Source organism: Taudactylus pleione, unplaced genomic scaffold, assembly GCF_031769625.1.
Source record: "Taudactylus pleione unplaced genomic scaffold, aTauple2 ptg000216l, whole genome shotgun sequence".
NCBI classification, from domain to species: Eukaryota; Metazoa; Chordata; class Amphibia; order Anura; family Myobatrachidae; genus Taudactylus; species Taudactylus pleione.
The window spans coordinates 7482937-7505221 of NW_028284618.1; the positions used below are offsets into that span (position 1 = coordinate 7482937).

At 46.5% G+C, this 22285-nt stretch overlaps 1 protein-coding gene across 2 annotated transcripts in view; it reads left to right on the forward strand.

The window, feature by feature from the left end:
- Positions 1–281: 281 nt before the first annotated feature.
- PTER (phosphotriesterase related) overlaps positions 282–22285 on the forward strand; it is a 46136-nt gene continuing 24132 nt past the window's right edge. For both annotated transcript variants that reach the window (XM_088478655.1, XM_088478656.1), the window contains exons 1-3: positions 282–365; positions 7863–8310; positions 18206–18471. In XM_088478655.1, coding sequence (XP_088334781.1) covers positions 7879–8310; positions 18206–18471 — 698 coding nt within the window. In that variant the 5' untranslated portion in view covers positions 282–365; positions 7863–7878. The remainder of the gene's footprint in view (positions 366–7862; positions 8311–18205; positions 18472–22285) is intronic.

Sequence of the window (22285 nt, forward strand, 5' to 3'; positions counted from 1 at the left end):
GAAACTCCGCACAGCAGCCCTACAATGATGAATACTGTGTTTTCCCTACACAAATGTTACTGTGGTTGCGGCAGGAAGTCTGTGTGTCATTTATCAGCTGCTGTTATATCAGTTTACACCCAGAGTGGTGATTGCTGCTGCCACACAATGCTATGTGGATTGTGGTCTGACTCTGGTACAAAGTATCACAGTACTGCTGATATGACCATGCTGACCAATCATTGTCTAGTTTGTATCAGCCAATCCTTTTGCGGTTTGTATTGGGACAGTTATTCCTCCCATGCATGCCAGGCTGTGACTGTGTAGAAGTTGCAGCAGTTCTGTCTGGACTGTGTGGTCTTACAAGGAGCAAGGGGCTGTATGAGGTACAGTATGTCTCAGCAATTGCAGTTTATTAGCTTGTAGTTCTTAAGAATTGTAGTTTTGTGTTTTTGTAGCTGCCGTGCAGGATATGCAGAGGAAAACGGTACTATAGCATGGGCGTATCTATAATGGGCGCAGGGTGTGCAGGATACGCAGAGGAAAACGGTACTATAGCATGGGCGTATCTATAATGGGCGCAGGGTGTGCAGGATACGCAGAGGAAAACGGTACTATAGCATGGGCGTATCTATAATGGGCGCAGGGTGTGCAGGATACGCAGAGGAAAACGGTACTATAGCATGGGCGTATCTATAATGGGCGCAGGGTGTGCAGGATACGCAGAGGAAAACGGTACTATAGCATGGGCGTATCTCTAATGGGTGCAGGGTGTGCAGGATATGCAGAGGAAAACGGTACTATAGCATGGGCGGATCTATAATGGGCGCAGGGTGTGCACGATATGCAGAGGAAAACGGTACTATAGCATGGGCGTATCTGTAATGGGCGCAGGGTGTGCAGGATACGCAGAGGAAAACGGTACTATAGCATGGGCGTATCTATAATGGGTGCAGGGTGTGCAGGATATGCAGAGGAAAATGGTACTATAGCATGGGCGGATCTATAATGGGCGCAGGGTGTGCACGATATGCAGAGGAAAACGGTACTATAGCATGGGGGTATCTATAATGGGCGCAGGGTGTGCACGATATGCAGAGGAAAACGGTACTATAGCATGGGGGTATCTATAATGGGCGCAGGGTGTGCAGGATGCAGAGGAAAACGGTACTATAGCATGGGCGTATCTAGAATGGGCGCAGGGTGTGCAGGATACGCAGAGGAAAACGGTACTATGGCATGGGCGTATCTGTAATGGGCGCAGGTTGTGCACGATACGCAGAGGAAAACGGTACTATGGCATGGGCGTATCTGTAATGGGCGCAGGTTGTGCACGATACGCAGAGGAAAACGGTACTATAGCATGGGCGTATCTGTAATGGGCGCAGGGTGTGCAGGATACGCAGAGGAAAACGGTACTATAGCATGGGCGTATCTGTAATGGGCGCAGGGTGTGCAGGATATGCAGAGGAAAACGGTACTATAGCATGGGCGTATCTAGAATGGGCGCAGGGTGTGCAGGATACGCAGAGGAAAACGGTACTATAGCATGGGCGTATCTATAATGGGCGCAGGGTGTGCAGGATACGCAGAGGAAAACGGTACTATAGCATGGGCGTATCTATAATGGGCGCAGGGTGTCCAGGATATGCAGAGGAAAACCGGTACTATAGCATGGGCGTATCTATAATGGGCGCAGGGTGTGCAGGATATGCAGAGGAAAACGGTACTATAGCATGGGCGTATCTCTAATGGGTGCAGGGTGTGCAGGATACGCAGAGGAAAACGGTACTATAGCATGGGCGTATCTATAATGGGCGCAGGGTGTGCAGGATACGCAGAGGAAAACGGTACTATAGCATGGGCGTATCTAAAATGGGCGCAGGGTGTGCAGGATACGCAGAGGAAAACGGTACTATAGCATGGGCGTATCTATAATGGGCGCAGGGTGTGCAGGATACGCAGAGGAAAACGGTACTATAGCATGGGCGTATCTATAATGGGCGCAGGGTGTCCAGGATATGCAGAGGAAAACCGGTACTATAGCATGGGCGTATCTATAATGGGCGCAGGGTGTGCAGGATATGCAGAGGAAAACGGTACTATAGCATGGGCGTATCTCTAATGGGTGCAGGGTGTGCAGGATACGCAGAGGAAAACGGTACTATAGCATGGGCGTATCTATAATGGGCGCAGGGTGTGCAGGATACGCAGAGGAAAACGGTACTATAGCATGGGCGTATCTATAATGGGCACAGGGTGTGCAGGATACGCAGAGGAAAACGGTACTATAGCATGGGCGTATCTATAATGGGCGCAGGGTGTGCAGGATACGCAGAGGAAAACGGTACTATAGCATGGGCGTATCTATAATGGGCGCAGGGTATGCAGGATACGCAGAGGAAAACGGTACTATAGCATTGGCGTATCTACAATGGGCGCAGGGTGTCCAGGATATGCAGAGGAAAACGGTACTATAGCATGGGCGGATCTATAATGGGCGCAGGGTGTGCAGGATATGCAGAGGAAAACGGTACTATAGCATGGGCGTATCTGTAATGGGCGCAGGGTGTGCAGGATACGCAGAGGAAAACGGTACTATAGCATGGGCGTATCTGTAATGGGCGCAGGGTGTGCAGGATATGCAGAGGAAAACGGTACTATAGCATGGGCGTATCTATAATGGGCGCAGGGTGTGCAGGATATGCAGAGGAAAACGGTACTATAGCATGGGCGTATCTGTAATGGGCGCAGGGTGTGCAGGATACGCAGAGGAAAACGGTACTATAGCATGGGCGTATCTGTAATGGGCGCAGGGTGTGCAGGATATGCAGAGGAAAACGGTACTATAGCATGGGCGTATCTATAATGGGCGCAGGGTGTGCAGGAAATGCAGAGGAAAACGGTACTATAGCATGGGCGTATCTGTAATGGGCGCAGGGTGTGCAGGATACGCAGAGGAAAACGGTACTATAGCATGGGCGTATCTGTAATGGGCGCAGGGTGTGCAGGATACGCAGAGGAAAACGGTACTATAGCATGGGCGTATCTATAATGGGCGCAGGGTGTGCAGGATACGCAGAGGAAAACGGTACTATAGCATGGGCGTATCTATAATGGGCGCAGGGTGTGCACCTTGCACCCATAAACGATATTTGCTTGTCCGTCGGCGTCGTAGAAATCACTGGGAAAATGACGCAGGTGCCATTTTCTCAGTGACCAGCACATGTGCAGTAGAGCGATCACCGTAACAATGAGGTGGACAGTATGTTCCCAGACAGTCTACGCTGCGCATGTGTCAGTGGGAGAGCATGTGGGGGGTATGGAGTCTGCACACTGGCCCCCTCCTCTCTTATTCTGCACCTGGACAATTGTGTTGTATTCTTCAGTTGTAAAGTGCAGTGGAGTACGCTGCTGCTATGACTTCTGACACTTCATCCCTGGGAGAAAGATGGGGAGGAGAAGCAGGTGGGCTGTTTTGTGGGGCGGTGCCAGACTATCCGCATCATCATCAAAGAATCGCATCAATAGGCTCTGCCCTCTACTCACTGATTCACTGCTCCGAAACAAGCCGCTTGCTGGGACAGCTGATTTTCGTATCAGCTGTCTCATCGCCAGAGCAATGATGAATGCTCTGGCGTCCGCGGTGTGTCAGTGTGTTAATTATCAGGCTCCGTTCGGACCTCGATAATTAACATCTTGACTAGGCCCCTATATAACTTAGCACTAAGCCAAGTCAGCATATGGCAATTTTTTGAATGTGGACAAATAAAAAAGAATCAGTTTAGGACATTTACTTTGCTACACATGGCTTTAAAGTTGCCTATATCAAAACTTCTAGGGAAAAAAAAAAAAGTTCTATTTCTGACTTGCAGAGAGTTGCAGACACATACCATCTAGAGGACCGGTTATGAACAAATTCATCTCGGGTTGTAAAATGTTCAGCTCCTGAAATGAAGTCCTCTGGCTCCGTTATAAAAGCCTATTCTGAACCATAAACATTGATGACATGAATGAGTAGTGAAATACTCTCCGTGAACAATATAATTTCCTAGTTCCCAGCTTCTCTCTGACCATCGCAGATTGCAGAATTCAGCATATTTATCAATACTGTAAGTGCAGTTACATAGATTTTACAGAGGGCACAGTATATTAATAATCCCTCTAAATTATTTGTCCCTGCCAGGCATCAGTATTCTGAGTGCTGCTTGTTGGTATAGTCCGGTGTTTTATCTGAGATCCGCAGATTGGATTAATAGAGGATTTTAAAGTGTGTCTCTTCTTTCACTATATATTTTGTATTAAACCTCAGTTGCTACAATATATCACATTGACGCAGAAAGTATTTAATGTAAAACTTAGGTGCCAGCCATAGATGGTGCCAGGATGTGCCTGATTTTGTCCTGATTGGCAGCTATGTATATGTGGGTAAAACAAATCCATGTGTATGTAATTAAGAGCCTGTTTCAGAAGAGGACACAATGACGATGTTTGCGGAGTTGAGCAATTGCACTGGGATGGATTACCAATGGCGGTCGCAGTGAGAACCTAGATGCAGGGTGAGTGACAGTCAGCGAGGCATGACTAGACGAATGCAGGTGTGTCCCAACCATTTTGTGGGTGTGTCTTTGCCAGCGACTTTCTCTGTGTATGCAGCGAGCGGCCAATCAGAGACACTGGTGCTGGGGCGTCTCTCTACAAGTCCCGGCGACTGCTGCATTTGCACATTTTTGCAATAATGGTGCATATGGATACTCAGTGGCAACAGGATTAGCGTCCTATGGCCCTCATTCAGAGCCGTACGCTCCTGGACGCTCGTATAGCTGTGGGTCACCACCCACAGGCTATACGAGCGTGCTTTGTGATGGCCGCGATGGTCGAGACCATCGCGACCATCGAAATTGCGAGCCGGAGCCTGCGGTTGAGGTTTTCAACCGCAAGCTCCGGAGTGATTTTGGCTCTATCAGAGCCAAAATCACTCCCACTGACATCACTAGTGATGTCAGTGGGCCGGCTTCTGACGGGAGGCGTTCCCGTGGGAACGCCCCCGTCAGGGAGGCACGCCCCCGGCACGCCCACCAAAGGGGGCGTGCTGTCAATCAACATTGACAGCACGCCCCCTTTGATCGGACACAACGAGCGAAGGACTTTCCTTCGCGCGTCGCGTCTGGCGCATGCGCACGACGGAGCTCCTTCCGTCGTGCACATGCTCAGTGCATAACATCGACCCACTTGCGAGCGGACAGCCGCTCGCGAGTGGGTCTGAATCAGGCCCTATGTCCGTATGCCAGTTGAAGAGAGGTGGATGTGGATATTTACAGGACTCTAGGTGATAAAAAACAAAAAGGGAATCCTCAAGGCATCACAAGCCCATCCACAGTGCACAGTTTTGATGTACTTGTACTTCCATGTCAGACCAACTAGAAGCTGTTGGTAGGCACAGCCATTTGCAGAACTCGGTCAGGGTTCTGGCCCCATCATAATCTGCCATTACTGTAATCCCAGGGAAGACTCTGGTACCTTGTATTCATCACACCCCCTTCCCGGCAGCCCTATTAATTATGGGGCTAATCCAGCACTGAACGCAGATTTGTGATTATCAGGAATCTGCGCATGCGTAGGACCCATTCTGCGAGTGTGCAGAATGGGTCCTGCTAACATGCATGATAGCCCTTGAATGCTTCTGCCTTATTGTCAGGCAGAGGCATTTAAGGGGTGGTGCGAGCGCCGTTCCTGGAAAAGGGGGCATATCCACCCCGTTTTCCGGGAGTGGCAAGCCCAGGATCTGCAGTTATCAATGCAGTATCCTGCGCTCGGAAGCCGGCCAGGATGAGTAAGCTGAGGCTTACTCAGCTGGCCGACCATCCGCCATCGCGACCATCGATGGACTTGATGGTGATCCCAGCACTGCGACTGCAAATGCAGCAGGGGGTGTCATACACCTCCTGCTGCATTTGCATTATTGTAAGGCTCGCAATTGCAAAGCTGACTGTGTGCATACATCATATCTTTTCTTGCTGAATCAGGCCCTATGTCTTACGACAAAACTGGCCTGTATGCAGCAGTGGTGCTAGCACTCATTTTTAGGGTTGTGGCTACTATATTTGCTTCCTATGATTTTCCAACTCTGGCCCGCATTCAATTTGAATGGACTTTTCGCCTCCTTCGCCTGTTTTCCAGGCAGAAAAGTATCGCGCCCGTGCCTGCTATTCCCCGTATTCATTTTCAAAGTAGGCGAAATCGGGAACCGGCGGAACTTGGATCCGAGGAAAAAAATGGCAATTTTCGGGAAATAATCCTAGGACCCCCCCCTAAAGATGTCCAGACATGGGGAATCACTATGGGTACCCCCGTTTTTGCCTGCAGAAGAAAGTCGGGTTTTTAAATAGCCACGGTAGGTGCATAAATGCGGCTTGGAAGAAGGTGATGCAGAAGAGCATTTAGAAGGTTTTTTTTGGGAAAAATAACTACAGTATGCCCATCAAATTTGGGATACATGAAAATGGGTGCAAGCATATTTTTAAGTCCCTTAAATGATTTTTAACATTTCTGAAAAAATGCACCTGCTGCTACTCCCGCAATGAAGAAAACACCTGCCGCATATAAGGGAACCCCTCTGGACTCCATTCCGCTAATTTAGAAGTGTGTTCCCTATTATTATTTTTTTTAAAACCCCAAATTTGAATACATTTTTTGGGGTGTCCCTATTTTTTTTATTTTTTTTTTTTAACACAGATCATTTTGTGGGACCATTCCCAGGGTTGCAGGCTATTTTTTTTAAGCCTGCACCCCTAAACCCCAATTCTGCACTTTTTTTCGCCTGCTATAGGCAAGCAAAAAATTATCCCCGTATTTTTACATTGACATTTCGCACCGGCGAAAAAAGTTAATGAAATTGAATACGGGGATATTGGAAATAGGCGAAAATGACGTCATCAGCGAAAATTTTTTGCCGATAAATGACTTTTCGCACCATATTGAATATGGACCTCTGTCAGGAAAAGGTACTTGTAGAATCATTGTGGACATTATATTCTGACATATATGTACCCTTCCCTTCTAAAGAGTCGGTATTTGCCCAAAGCAAAACATTTTTTAGGGCCTTTTTATGAATTTTTTTTTTTTTTAGTCTTACGGACAGTATGCAGAGCACCCGGCTATTACAGCTAACACATTACCTACAATACATATTACCTTACTGCAGTTCCTGCTCTGGTATTAAGAAATGTATAAATTTAACAAGATAAAATCTGGGTAACTTTAGTTCTTGGCAATGTGCCACCACAATGTTCAGCTGGGCACTTTCCCGAGAGTCACAGTAGCCCAACATGTCTAATTTACCCTTGCACATCTATGGGACTGGATGGAAAATTGACAAACTTGATGGCCACCAGATGTCAGCGTACCATCCGCCGCGATGGCCTGGGATTGAGGGGTCTATGTACTAAGCCTTGGAGAGGGATAAAGTGGATGGAGATAAAGTACCAACCAATCAGTTACTAACTGTCACAGGCTGTGTTTGAAAAATGACAGTTAGGAGCTGATTGGTTGGTACTTTATCTCCATCCACTTTATCTCTCTCTCCAAGGCTTAGTACATAGACCCATCTTCTAACTATGTGTCCTTAATAGGTGCAATAAGAGAACCATTAGCATGTTACCAGCACACAAGTGGTAGTGTGTATGCAAGTCCAGATCAAAGTCAAATTTTGGTATTGGGATTCCCTTTTTAAATGAAAATACAAATGTGTATTTTGCTTTCTATTTATATTTGGACCACAAAAGATTCTTTGATGTCAAATTAATACTACAAAATTCTTTAGAATGAGCAGTGTTTAATACTTACCAAAATCTGGCTTTATGTCTTCTTTTTTTTTCTCCTAGTGTTTTTGGATAAAACATGTCCTCTCTGAGTGGCCGTGTGCAGACTGTGCTGGGGCTCGTTCAGCCGGACCAGCTGGGCTACACCTTGACACATGAACACTTGACAATGACTTTCAACTGCTGCTACTGTCCACCGCCGGCACACCAAGCAGCCTTGTCTGATGGACCCATAGTCTTGAAGGACCTCTTCTGGCTGAAACAAAATCCCTACAGTAAGAAGGAGAACCTTCTCCTAAACCAGGAGGTAGAAGCTGTGAAAGAAGAATTGATTTCCTTTAAGGCAGCGGGCGGAGGTTGCATCGTGGAGAATACCACTACTGGAATTAGCAGGGATGTAAAGACTCTTAAGAGACTTGCAGAGGAGACTGGGGTCCACATCATCTCGGGTGCTGGGTTTTACGTGGATGCGACTCACAGCCCTGAAACTCGTTCGAAGACTGTTGAGCAGGTAAATAAAATATTCCCTTGTTGACAATTACCCCTTAAATTCTTACTTTCCATTTTAGCAGAAGCCAATTGACTAAAAATCAGTGAAAGCCGCCATTTAAAATGACAAGTGTTGCTCAGGTGGGATCACTCATATACTGTATATATTAAATAATAGAAATGTTTTAGATTTGACTAATGGGGCATACATACTAGACGATAAAAGTGAACGATAAAGATATAATTCAACGATATATCGTTCATGTCATCCAGTGTGTATACACCAAACGACCAACGATGCATGGTCCCACGTGTCGTCAACGATGTTTGCTGTCCTGTAAACATGCAGGCCAATCTGACGATATCGTCAGAAACTGCCTGTTCAGGGATGTGGCAGGATGACATCACTGAACGATATCGTTCAGTGTGTACACCCAATATCTTTCACCAATATCTTTCACTAATATCTTTCAGCACACCGTCTAGTGTGTATGCCCTTTTAATATGTCCATCTTGCTTTCTTTAATTTCACTGTAATGATAGGAGGTGTTTCTTTAGCAAAACAGTTACAATTAGAATTACAGTTTTGGAATTGGTTGATTTATACACTAGGGCAAGACTAGTGATGCCACAGTAACTGAAAGGAACGGTATATTTCAATTTCTGTACCTGGAAGTGATGTGAAGTGAGGGCGGAACTGCCGTTTCCTCCTATTACAATCCACCAAAAAAAGAAAGTTGTGACCTTGCGATCTCGCTTCGCTCCCCACGCTTCGGGCTCAGTGGCTCGCTACAAGATTATATTCCCCCTCTATGCCCACGTGGATGGTAGGGAATGACTTTGGACAGGGTACAAAACTGAAGGGGATCTATCCACTTCCGTAACTGAGATGACTGCTGCCTGGGTTTTTTACATTTATGTAGACTTGCATGAGTTTGGCACTTAAAACCACTTGCACCCAGGTAGGCAGGACGGTAGATGGAGGAGGTGTGCCAAGTCCAGTTACAATAAGGGTATATTCACATAATTGCAAACCCACGCTGAACCGTCAACCAGACACCTATAAATTTGAGCCTTATTTATATATATTATTTGTGGACGGTCAGGCACTGATGAAAATGCGCTGATATTGATATCTGTCATTACAGATTGGCTGTTTGCAATACAACGCTGAAGCTGATAAGTGCTTTGTTGCTCAGACATGTACAGTATTTCGCACCCAGGACAAAGTTCCGCCACTGTTTGCCCAATAAATCCATGCTATTCCAGTGTGGTGTAGTTGCACCAAATTTTATTCTCTACAGTCTCAGGTAGGATTTCTAGAGCAGGACTCAATGGTTGCAGATACTGAAACACAGCCTGTAAAAGGACAGTTAGGAGCTGACTGGTTAGTACTTCATCTCTTTCCACTTTATCTCTCTACGGGGCTTGATACATCTCCCCTTAGCAATGTGATACCCTGCAATAGTAAGGATGATAATTGTGTGGTGTGTGTACAGGTCAGCGTTACCTTGGTGTGGAAGTCTTTCAGTAACAGCTCTTCACTAAAGTTACACCCCAGAAAGAGGGGAAGGATTCCCCAGACACAGGGCCCTATTCAACAAACGATAAATGGCCCGGTAACCAAGTGGAAACGCTAGTTACCGGGCCATTCATCATATCGGACCCCCCCGGTATTCAGCAAACTCCGAAAACTGAAAGGCTCATCTAGGGCACATGCACAGCCTGAAGTGCCAGTTACAGAGAGAACAGTAAAGCTGTGTATACTATCCACTAAACGATATAATGAACGTTAACGATATCGTTTTCATTATATCGTCCAGTGGATATGCTGTCAACGACCAGTGATGCGCACTCCCGTTGGTCGTTCACAACGTCGCTCATCGCCCGAACCTGCTGTCCAACCTGATGATATAGTCAGGTTGTGTTTATTTGGCTATAATACATGGTTTAGTTCAGGGGACCAAAACCTCTCTGCTATGGGCAAGTTGTTAACTTTTTTGGCATCTTCCTTACGTTCAGCTGTATGTGGTTCTGGTTGATTGCAGGGGACCATAATGTTTGGTATCATTTTGATTCATAAGGCCATAGCCATGATGCAGATTAAACCATACAACTTTTCCCAAGATTTTTCTTGCATTAAATTGAGGAGCAGTGCCCATAGCTGGTGCAACCCCCACTTTAACTTTGCTCTGCAAGATTAGACTTGAATCCGCATCTCTTGGTTGTCCTTCAGCTAAGGGTGGACATAATCTCCCTGATTTTCTAAAGGCCTGGTCACTGGCCTCGCAGTTTAAAGGCTCTACTTGATTGCAGTCCCTTTCTATATTACCGCTTCTATTGCATCGCCTACATATAGGCTATTCTTATGAGTCAAACTGGTTGAAGGGTCTTCATCGCATACTATGAGGTGGTTTCCACCAATCCTTTTTACTTTGACTTTTCTCAGAGCACCAACTCTGGGTATTACATTTTATAATGTTCTGAAGCTCTTTGCACATTTCAGAAAATTCCAAAATCAATTCTGCAATCTGCCCCTTCAGGGAATGGATGGAATTGGGTACCTGGGTTTGCACACTTTGGACAGGAGTCTGTTTAATCAATGAAGTAGTCTGAAGGCCGGAATAACTAACTTCAGGGAGATGTTTCGCCTCTTCATAGCCCATCATTTGAGGGAAGGGTGTCTCTTGCGCCTTACTAGCCCCCACCACCTTGATAGCAGTTTCTTTGAAGGCCAGGAGAGAGCCACTTGGAGAACGCAGTCGCAGCATTTTTAGTTGGGTTTTCACAGTTTCTCCACTGGACCCCTCTATGAACTGATTTACCAATGTCTCATCAGCCTGCCTCGCTTCTGCTGAGTCAAATGCTTGAATGGCCTGGAGTGCTTCTTACAGACTAAGCAAAGCCTTGCAGGGATTCTCCTGCTTGTTGTTTACAGGCATAAACGATAATCTTTAATTCTGACACTGTCCTAGTTTGCAACGAGTTTGTCAGTCTCTTCCAAATTTATTTAGCTGTCTCCCTTTCTTGGAAGGGCCAGGACTTGACCTCTCAAGAGTGCCAGGCCCTTTAGTTGTTCAATCAGAATCTCCACCTGTTGCTGGTTAGTGAGTGGATACAGACGGAACACATCTTTGCACTAAACTCATGGGGGTACATTTACTAATTCTACTTAACATGTCTCTAGCTCCTTCTAGAAGATAATAGCTAGAATCTGATTGGTTGTTATGGGCAACATCTCCACTTCTAAAAATACGCTTTTTAGTAAATATGCCCCTTGGTGAGTGTTGGCCTTTGGTCCACGGGTGTCTCCTGTGTATATAGGGAGCCATGGGGCTCCAAAATAGTACGGCATCAGGATTGGCATTACTGGTGTTGCAGCTGCAGCTCCTAATGGAGCTTCTTTGGACTGATCAGCAGCAGGAAGGATAACTGGTGCACCCTGTACAGAGTCTCCAATTTCAGATATGCTCTCTGAGATCTACAGTACCTTGCTTTGGACTCTGCAATCCTGTTTGTGGACGCCAAATGTGATACCCCGTAGTAGTAAGGGTGATAATTGTGTGGTGTGTGTACAGATCAGAGTTACCTTGGTGGGGAAGTCTTCTTTCAGTAACAGCTCTTCACTAAAGTTACACCCCAGAAGAGGGCAATGATTCCCCAGACACAGAAAGATGTGACACAGATCAGATGCAATCTAGCAACAACATGTATTCCACAATCTGGTGTAATAATTGGAACATTCTCACCTAGGGCTCTATTTATTAACATTATTTTTACTAAAATAAAGTGAAAAAGGGTGTTTTCACACCCTTTTCACATTATTTTAGTTTCACCTACAGTTACTATAGGCAGTGCTCGAAGTGGGAATTTTGAGGTGGGGGTATGGAGATTTGAATCCAGACCCCCCCAACTCTCACTCCACTGGCTGTCCTGCACTGGATGACACCCGGTGCGGTCACCACAGACTAGTGAGCGCGGCTACCCTTTTAGCCCCTGCTTTTATCTCAGCCACTGCACCTTTCACTTACTGCACTTCTTCCTGCCGGCTTCCCTCTCTCTCACCCCCTTTCCTTTTCTCTAACTGGTTCCCCCTCTCTAAACCCCTCTACACCACTAACTGCCTATTCATCTCTCACCCCCTGCCTCTCTCATTAACATATTCCCTCCTACACCCTCCCCTCTTACCTCTAACTACACTGCAGCTGGAACGGAGCCGGGGCCTGGAGCATTACGTCCCTGCTGAAATGCAGTTTAACGTCCACACGAGCTGGCATCCAATCCCGGCTCATGGACCAGCTCACCGGCCGGCCGGATCTGTGAGCCAATGAGAAGCTGCCACTTGGCAGCTTCTCATTGGATAGCACTCTCTGTGAGCCGCGATTGGCTGGCTCTGGCTGTCAGTGCCGCTGCTTACTAGTGCAGCGCAGCCGCCCGTTACTCGAGGCTCCAGGTTCCATGCCAGCGCCGTCGCCGATAAAGAGATGTGTCCCCAGCGGGACACATCTCCACACTTTGCTGTTCCAGCGCTGGGATCCCATACTAGATCCCAGTGCTGGTACACTTTCTGCCGCAAAAACGAAGTGGCGGTGGGAAGTGGCGGTATATCATACCGCCGTATACCGCCCCACTTCGACCACTGACTATAGGGCAATTGGAGTAGAATTCGTAAAATTCTACTTCAACCCCTAAGTATCATTTATTTTTAGTAATCAGATTGCATTTCCCATAATTGTAATGGGAAATGTGATCTGGCCAAAGTTACTAAAAATAAATTGTAAAAAAATATCGGGGTAAGCCCTGTGATAATAACGCCACCTGGAGGTGGCGTTATCCAGGGTCTCCCCCAGTTACCGGACTTGTGCCCTGCTCAAATGGGGAGAGCAGAGCCGGGAGTCGGCCCCAGTAATCAGCCTTGTGGTCTAAACAGACCGCAAGCTGATTACTGTAAAAAAAAGTAAAAAAAAAAATTACTTACCTGACTCCAGGGACCGCTGATCGGGGCTCCGGGTGATGTCTTCCCTCCGGTCAGCTGGTCTCCCATGCTGCACTGCGGCCCGGTCATCAGGTGATCGGGTCCCAGTGCAGTATGGGATATCACCTGACCGGAGGACATGGAAGACATCACCGGAGCCCGGATCATGCAGGTAAGTGTAATTAAGGGAGAGGGGGGGTCACAGGGGGTCCGCGATCGCAGGGACAGGGCTTAACGATGGGGGCGGGGCTTAGCGCCGGGGGGGTAGCAGCGACGGTCGGTCGGCGCATGCACGGGGCACTGGTCACAGTATTTTTTTGCGAAAATACAGTGACTAGTGTGCGGAGGGGATTTGCAGGGACAGAGCTTTCTCGCAAGCTCTGTCCCTGCAAGGGATTTGTAGTAAATCCCTGTGATATTGCCTGAATTCGCAATGCAAATTCAGTCGGTAATATCACACTACAATCTGCATTACCAATGCGGATTGTAGTAAATAGAGCCCCTAGTGCTGAGTATCACTAGTGCATGAGCTCTCCCATTGAACTTGGGTAAAGTCAGGTATAATAACAACTGCTGGCTCCCTGCAGTAAGTCTGGATGCACGGTTGCTTGCAACCCAATCTGTTTTGGCTTTATGCTGTTTCCTTTAAACTCCTCCTTTCTCTGTTCACTGATCTACCCTTACTCTCAGGAGCTGTATGTAATCCCACTGCCAAAACCTGAAGCATATTTGCCTACCCTCCCGATTTGGTCGGGAGCCTCCCGAAAATCGGGTGCCGCTCCCGACCTCCCGGGAAGGCAGGCAATCCTCCCGGCCCCCGGCGATGTGCCCGCACCCCCCGCGCTTTTCAGTACAAACCCCGGCAGCAGGGGGGCCGGTGACGCGATTCGCGCTGAATCGCGTCATCGTAGCTCCGCACCCGGCTGCACAATGCCATTAATCATGGCATTGTGAAGAGGGGGCGGAGCCACGATGACGCGATCGTGCTGTCACGCCCCTATGCTCCGCCCCCAATGCCGCGTCATGTGCCGGGCCCCGCCCCCTTTGGTCGCGTCATACCCCCAGCCCTGTAAGCCCGACAGCTCCCTCCTGGAAGGAGGGAGCTAAATGTCGGCAAGCATATCCTGGAGCCGTCTTCCTCCCTCTCACCTTGATGTGCAGATCACCCAGCACCTCCTTGTCCAGCTCTGCCTCACCTGTAACCGTCACTAACTGTCCTCTCTGTAACTGGCACTTCAGGCTGTGCATGTGCCTTAGATGTGCCTGGTAAATTGTGGGGCAGAAGTTCAGCGCCCGGCACACCAATGAATTGGTACCCTGCAGTTGCGAGATACCACAAGTAATAATTTTCTCCTTGCTTATTCAGGACATCTATTTCAAAGACGGTATCCAACTTTATTTTTTCAAAATAAATAATAAAACCAATGCTATACATGGCCAGCAGTACTTGTTCTTTTAAAAAACACTACAGTATATAGGGGTCTATTTACTAAGCTGTGTTAGGAGATAAAGTGAACGATAAGGTACCAGCCAATCAGCTCCTAACTGCCAATTTTCAAACACAGCCTGTGACATGGCAGTTAAGAGCTGATTGGCTGGTACCTTATCACCGTTCACTTTATCTCCTAACACAGCTTAGTAAATAGACTCCATAGACTTCTTCAATAACAGGATGATACTGCTGCATGTGCTGTAACCCATAGCAACCACTCAGACCAGAGACTGATTAAACCCGAGTTCCAGTTGCTTTGACTAAGTACTTTTCCTGCGTGTGTTTTAAATTGGTAATAGCATTTTAGAATTCCAAGTCTTGGGCACATTCATTAAAAATTCTATGGGTTCTGTATATCTGGCAGATTTAAATATCGTTTTGCAGGACATGTTCTTTCAGCTTCACCAACTCATTTAGGATGTCAGGATGTTCCTTGTTCTTCTCTTATTTTTAGTCTGTAATACAATGGTTCACCTATTAGTGAGAAATCTCATGTCATGCAAAATATAAGTTTTGATCTGGCCTCATCTCGGTGGCATTAAATAGCACGCCTTTACTGTGCGCTTATACTGTAATGCAGTTCCCACTATGTATTCTGGTGACTTATCTGATTCTATTAATCTTAGCAATATGGCATTATTGTTAAAATAGTATTACAGTCAGGAAATACAGCAATTTAACAATAACAATCTTTAGCGCATGGTGATGTACTTAGGAATTGAACGGACCTGAATAATTTTTACTCTTATATTATTTTCATGATCCAATGGAGTTAACTAGAACTTTTGTGCCATAAGCGATCACTTTATGCCCTAATCATCTCTGGGACAGGCTCTTATCGGAGCCTGTATCGTGGTGACGGAAGCTTAATACATACCCTCAAAGAAATATCCCTTAATGCGGTAATAAGGAATGTTTAATATTCAGGGGACAAAGCACAATTTTTAATAAACATGCCCCTTAGACAATTTGGGCGTGATTCCGAGCCGCACGCAATGCCGATGGTTACGGCAATTAGTGATTCTTTGCTACTGCACCTACGCGAAAATCCTTACAAAGTCCTATGGCGCGTTCTTTACACAGTGTATACACACAAATGAGCTGTTGCGATGCGACACGATATCAGAAATGTCTTGGAAAAGTGCCGGTCGTCCCCGGGAGGTGACGGAGAGGTGGTTAAACGTGCGCACAGTTATGGTCCGTCTTATGGGTGTGTTATGGGAGTGAAGTTGCTGCTCCGCCATGTCAGTGTTACAGTGGGAGTGTGCCGTTTGGCTATAATGTTACAGAGAAGCGCCGCGCTTGCAGTGCCAGGAGGAGAAGACACTGGCAGACCTCCGAATGGCTGTGGTGTTTGAGTCCTGTGCACAATGATTGCTTTTTATGCAGACTTATTGCTACATTTCCGTAAAGCTATACTCCTTGCCGCTCAGTGGATGTGGTGGGCTCCACGGTGTGTCCTACTGTATGAGCAGCAGACTAGAGCCTCGCTACAGCTCTGGTGAGTCCTGGTCACGGTTCTCAAAGAGTCCAAACCTGTGGACTTCTATCCCGCATGAAAGGGAAGTTCAGAGGATAGGGATATTGGAAAACACACAAAAAAAAAACTTGTGCAAGAAGATGACAGGTTCTCCCAAAACAATTTTTTTTTATAATTTAGTTTTTTCTTTTAAATGCGCCGTTTCAGTCCGCACACCTAGTACAAGTAAAAGTCTAGCCGTTGTTCTTACCTTACCCAGCTGGCTCCTTAAATCCCCATATGCACACACGTCACCGGTGCGCTCAAACCGGCGTGCATTCGACACAGTGGAATGCATGGACCAGAAGTAACATCACTTCCTGGTCAATGTATCAACAAAGTCGCTAAAACCTAAGTAAGCCATCCAAGGCATGCCTAGCAAAGCCGCCCACCATTGTAGCGGTTTTTACATCTATATATTTCAGCAGCCTAACGACAACACCAGAACCATTCTGTACAGCAGACCCGGGTGGAAGTCTGTGATCTGTCTCTCTCTAGGCAGCCGGCTCCCTCCCTCAGTAGGCGGCACTCTAGTGATCTCTGACACTTGGACACTAGCTCCCTTGCACTAAACCGCGCCTCCTGCATAGGAACCCCTCTAGGGACTTGTACTGAGCCGGCCCCTCTGTTCTCTTCTGTGACTGCCCTCCCGTATTCTCATCACTGAGGACAGTGCTGCAGCCTCCCCAGATGACAGAGCGCTCCACCCGCTATCTTGGACCCTTCTGCTGCCCATCCACTAGACAAGCTGAAAACGACTGCACGATTACGACATTGTAATCGTGCAGTCATTTGTCAGTCTGCTTGTTCAGTGCAGGCTCATCAATCATCTGCAAACATGCTCAACCTGACGTTATCGTCAGGTTTACCAGCTTGTTTGCACGATGATAGATGTCTTTTAACGACCAACGATTAATGAACGATTGAACGATAACAACGTTGTTATCGTTCAATCGCTTCGTTTAATCGCCTAGTGGATGGGCAGCATTGCAGTATGGACAGATGAGCTTTTACAAATGTTATTTCATGTACGTTGTTTTCCTCCATTTATTCATGGATTTTCGTTTTAATAAAATTGTGTTACATATATAAAAAAGTTCTTAGAGTGTTACATAAATATGGGGGACTTGCTGTAGTTCCTGAACTCCTAAACAACACAATAACTTATATTGATGCAGTTATATAATGTCACACACGATGTTTTGCCTTATTTTGGTTTTTTTCATGTATCATGAATTATGGTTGATCAGGTGATCGAAGACAGTCTGAATAAGCTAAGTTGTTTTTCCAAATAAGTCCACCTTCACTATTGTCACGTTGTTTATTTAATTTTTGTACACTTTTAGATGCTTGGATGTTTTCACGTTTAATTATAAACTTGAAAGTGTAGTGTTACATCACAATCAGTGCGCCTCTACATCTCTTACACGATATATATATATATATATATATATATATATATATATATATATATATATATACACATTTTATTATTTATTTATGTTAGCTCCTCTAGCTATCATAATAATAATGTTTATTATGTGAATTATGAGTAGCCTAAAGTGCCCCAATGATCAAACTAGGAACACTAGAACAGTGATTGTTTCCTCTGTAAGGGATACACAGTTTACAATTTCCATAATCTTCCTGTAATTTCATTGTTCAATTAAATAAATGTAGTGAGGCTTGCCATACTTGCCAGTCAGGGAAAGTGGGGGGAGTATTAAAATGGTCAGTTTACTGTTAAAACTATTTTATGTGTTCCCCTGGTTCCTGCATCACACTCTGCAAATATTGTATTAAAAAAAAACATAAGTAAAAAGTAAGTATACTGTGTATAGTCCTCTATCTGTGCCCCAATTGTTGCTATTTGTATTACACTAACTAGCTGTTCTGTAACTTGTATCTTTACATTTATGTTGTTTTCTTAGTTGACCGAAGTTCTAGTTAATGAAGTTCTCCAGGGAGCAGATGGGACAGATATAAAATGTGGTATAATCGGAGAGATTGGATGCTCGTGGCCACTAACTGACAGTGAAACTAAAATTCTTCAGGCAACTGCTGAAGCCCAGACACAGCTTGGATGTCCTGTGAATATTCATCCTGGCAGAAGCAGCCAGGCTCCCTTCCAGATTGCTCACATCCTGCAGGAGGCAGGGGCTGACATCTCCAAAACTGTGATGTCTCATCTTGATAGGTAGTGTAAGCAGTAAGCTTGAGATTTCTGGACACTGTTCTTGAAATGTGTGTTTATATACTGTACGTACTGTGTATTTCTCACTCCGGGTTTGTTGACGGCTTCATGGAATTGTACATGTAGGCCCAGATTTATCAACCAGTGATATCAGAGTTATCACTCGTTACTAATTCTAAATGCTGCACCAACCAATCAGCTCCTAATTGCCATTTTTCAAACACATGACAGTTAGGAGCTGATTGGTTGGAATTAAGATTATTAATGAGTGATAACAGGAATATCACTCGTTAAATCTGAGACGTAGTTTTTTAATCCACTCCAACTGTTTGTGTGCATTTTGAATTTTAGCCAGAACAGCTGCAAATGCAGAATGTTCACCCTTATGATGTTGACATATTAACCACTGAACCGGCAATTTTTTTTCCCTCAAAACCGCTCAGAATTGTCAGTTTTTTTTAAATTATTTAATAAAGTTTAAAAAGTATTTTTAAAATATATTTAAATATTTTATAAATATATATATATATATATATATATATATCTATATCTATATATATATATGGGTCGTTTTGCACCATTCCCCGGATCCATAGGCCCCCATTATAATATAACTTCCCACCCCCCAGTGGTCATAAATCCTGATAACAGTACCCCAGCACACCCCTTTAGTGGTAAAAAAAAATCCTTGTTTTACAAACAAACTCCACCCCCTGTGAAAAAGCCTTTTTTTTGCACCCCCCTCCTCCGCCTCCTACCCTGTGAAAACATTTATTTTTTATTATTATTTTAACCCTCTGTCCCTCCTCCAGCGTCATATTTCTTTATATTATAACTCCGCCACGTCCAGTGATGCTAGATCCCCCCTGGGGATTACCCGCTGCCCTCATGGGCATATTCCCCCCTCCCCCACATGCAGAGTACAGCAGATCAGCCACCTGTGCTGCACTTGCAGAGATCAAACAAATAGTGCTTGGAGTGAAACTAAGTTCCCCTCCTCGCAATTAGATCCCCGGCGCAAGCCGTTCCCACAGCATTCTGGGGCTCGATTCTGGCAGGGATGTCCTACAGAGGGGGTCCAGGGAGTCAGAGGAGATCCGTTCCGCAGAGCAGATCACTTCTTCTAAAGTCGTGGGCACACAGGGGGGCGGTGAGGTCACATGCAACTCGACCTTGCCAGCTAAAGCACTTCTGGCTGCAGTCGCATCACATGCAACATCGCCAGTTAAGTGGTTAAATGTTGACATTTTAAAAATGTCGACGTTGGAGATAGACTTACCACTCAAATACTGTGTATGAACATGTCGATATTTCAACAGTGTTGACATGGTGACTGTCTACATAATATACCGAACCTCACACACACACATACACAGTTGGGCTTTCAGTGGATCTGACATATAAGTTTATAATTTCACTCAACTTGTTGTTGGCTTTCTTCTGCTGTAGCTGTGTAGCTGGATCTGGGCTGTCAGGTTTCTCTGGGGTGGCCAAGAAGAACTTTTAACTTCATATATGCAACACTGGAAGGAAACCCTGTAAAGCCACAATAATGGCATCATAGGAGATGAGCGCTCGCAAGCGGGTCGATGTTGGCCCAGTGCGCATGCGCACGACGGACCCGGCTCCGTCGTGCGCATGCGCGAGACCCGGATAGCGTCGGCCAAGCTGTCGCTATGGGTCTCGTACCAAAGGGGGCATGCTGTCGATGGTGAGTGACAGCACGCCCCCTTTGGTGGGCATGCCGGGGGCGTGGCTGCCCAGACGGAGGCGTTCCTATGGGAACGCCTACCGTCTGGGGCCGGCCCCACTGACATCACAAGTGATGTTAGTGGGAGTGCCTTCGGCTCTGATAGAGCCGACAGCACTCCAGGGCTTGCGGCAACGAGACCCTACCACAAGGGTCTCGTCGCAAGCCCGATGGACACACTCAGCCCTTTCCTGAAAAGTCCTCCATATTAATACCACACTCAGCCCTTTCCTGCAAAGTCCTCCTCATTAATCCCACACTCAGCCCTTTCCTGCAAAGTCCTCCACATTAATACCACACTCAGGGCCTGATTCAGATGCGATCGCGTGTCGATGGTCGGTCAGTGCTCATGCGCGTGCGCGAGCCCCGGAGCGAGTGAGAACCACTCGCTCCGGGGCTCTCTACAAAACGGGGTGGCTGTCGATGCTCATCGACAGCTCACCCCGTTTTGTAGGTGGGGAGGGGGGTGGCTGGACAAACGGAGGCGTTCCCGAAGGAACGGCTACCATTTGTGGGCGGCTCTACTGACATCATTCGTGATGTCAGTAGTGAACTTCCTGCTCTGTTAGAGCAGGACATTCACTCGGGCTTGCGGGAACCGAGACCCTATGCAAGCACCATGGCCGTGATAATCGTGACCATCGCCAGGCCGCTCGCTAAGCTGTGGGTGGTCACCCACAGCTGTGTGAGCGGCCTGGAGACGGATTTTTTTTTTTAAAAATCCGCCCTGATTCAGAGCCCCCAGTCCTTTCCTGCAAAGTCCTCCACAACAATCCCACACTCAGCCCTTTCCTGCAAAGTCCTCCACATTAATACCACAAATCTCACCTCAGAATACTGTACAGTACCTCTCCCTGCATCCATTTACTTCTGACCTGAGCTTTATCTCTGGTAATCACCTCTCACTCCTGTGTATAAGTCTTCTCCTGTTTTGCTATCCTATTCTTCTGGAATAATCTTCCACGCCCAATCAAACTCTTTAGCAGCCTTCAACTCTTTCAACTCTTTCTGAAAACCCATCTCTTCATTAGACTTTCTCCTACTCGCATCTAAACCACCAACACTAGAATACTCTCACAGCTGTCCCAATCAGCCACACTCACACCTCTCCCAGGTGTTACCACTAACATCCAGCACTGATGACTTATGCAGGGTATCACCCATCAGCCAACCACTATAATAGTCAGCTCAGTGCATTTCTCCAGTGCCTGAGTAGCAATTGTGTTTTCATAGATGCTCCTTCTTCAAAGCTATCTTCTTCAGAACATCCGTGCCTCTCATTGCACGCTACACACTGTTACCACAGTACCAACACCTCCGTGTACCTCCTTGCGCACTACGTGCTGTTACATTGGTGCCTCTCATTGCACGCTACACACTGTTACCACAGTACCAACACCTCCGTGTACCTCCTTGCACACTGGGCCTGATTCAGAGCCGCTCGTAAGCGGCCGCTCGTTCGCTCCGAGCGATGTTCGCACATCTGCGCATGCGCCAACCAGTCAGTGCGGTCGGAAATCGTGTGCTCGCAAAATAGTGAATGCCTGCTAATTTGAGTGACAGGATGAGGCTTTGTGGGTGGTAACAGGGGAAGGTGCTTGAAAACGGGGAGTGGAGATCCGAACGCAGGCGTGCCACACGGTCAAAACGGGCGTTTTAAGGGTGTGCATAATTAACAAAGCAGCGTCATCGACCACGTCACTTGGTTGTCTTTTAGCCTGAACTGCTCGCATGATTGCGGTAGGAAAATGCTACCACAAGAATAGCGAGCAGTTCATACGCCTTTTGATGTACTCGATTAATCAAATAAATAGCGGAGATGACGTATGATGCAAGCGGCCAAGGGGCGTCTTTACAAAATAGCGAGCGCATGTTTCGAACGCTCGCTCAGACATAGAGGCGTCAACAGACCGCAAAGAGCGAGCGCTCAATTTAAATAGCCAGCCCCTTTTTCTGAACGAGCGTCCGCAAATAGCGTCCGGCTCTGAATCAGGCCCACTACGCGCTGTTCCCACAGTGTCAACACCTTCGTATACCTTATTGCACTCTATGCCTTGTACAAACAGT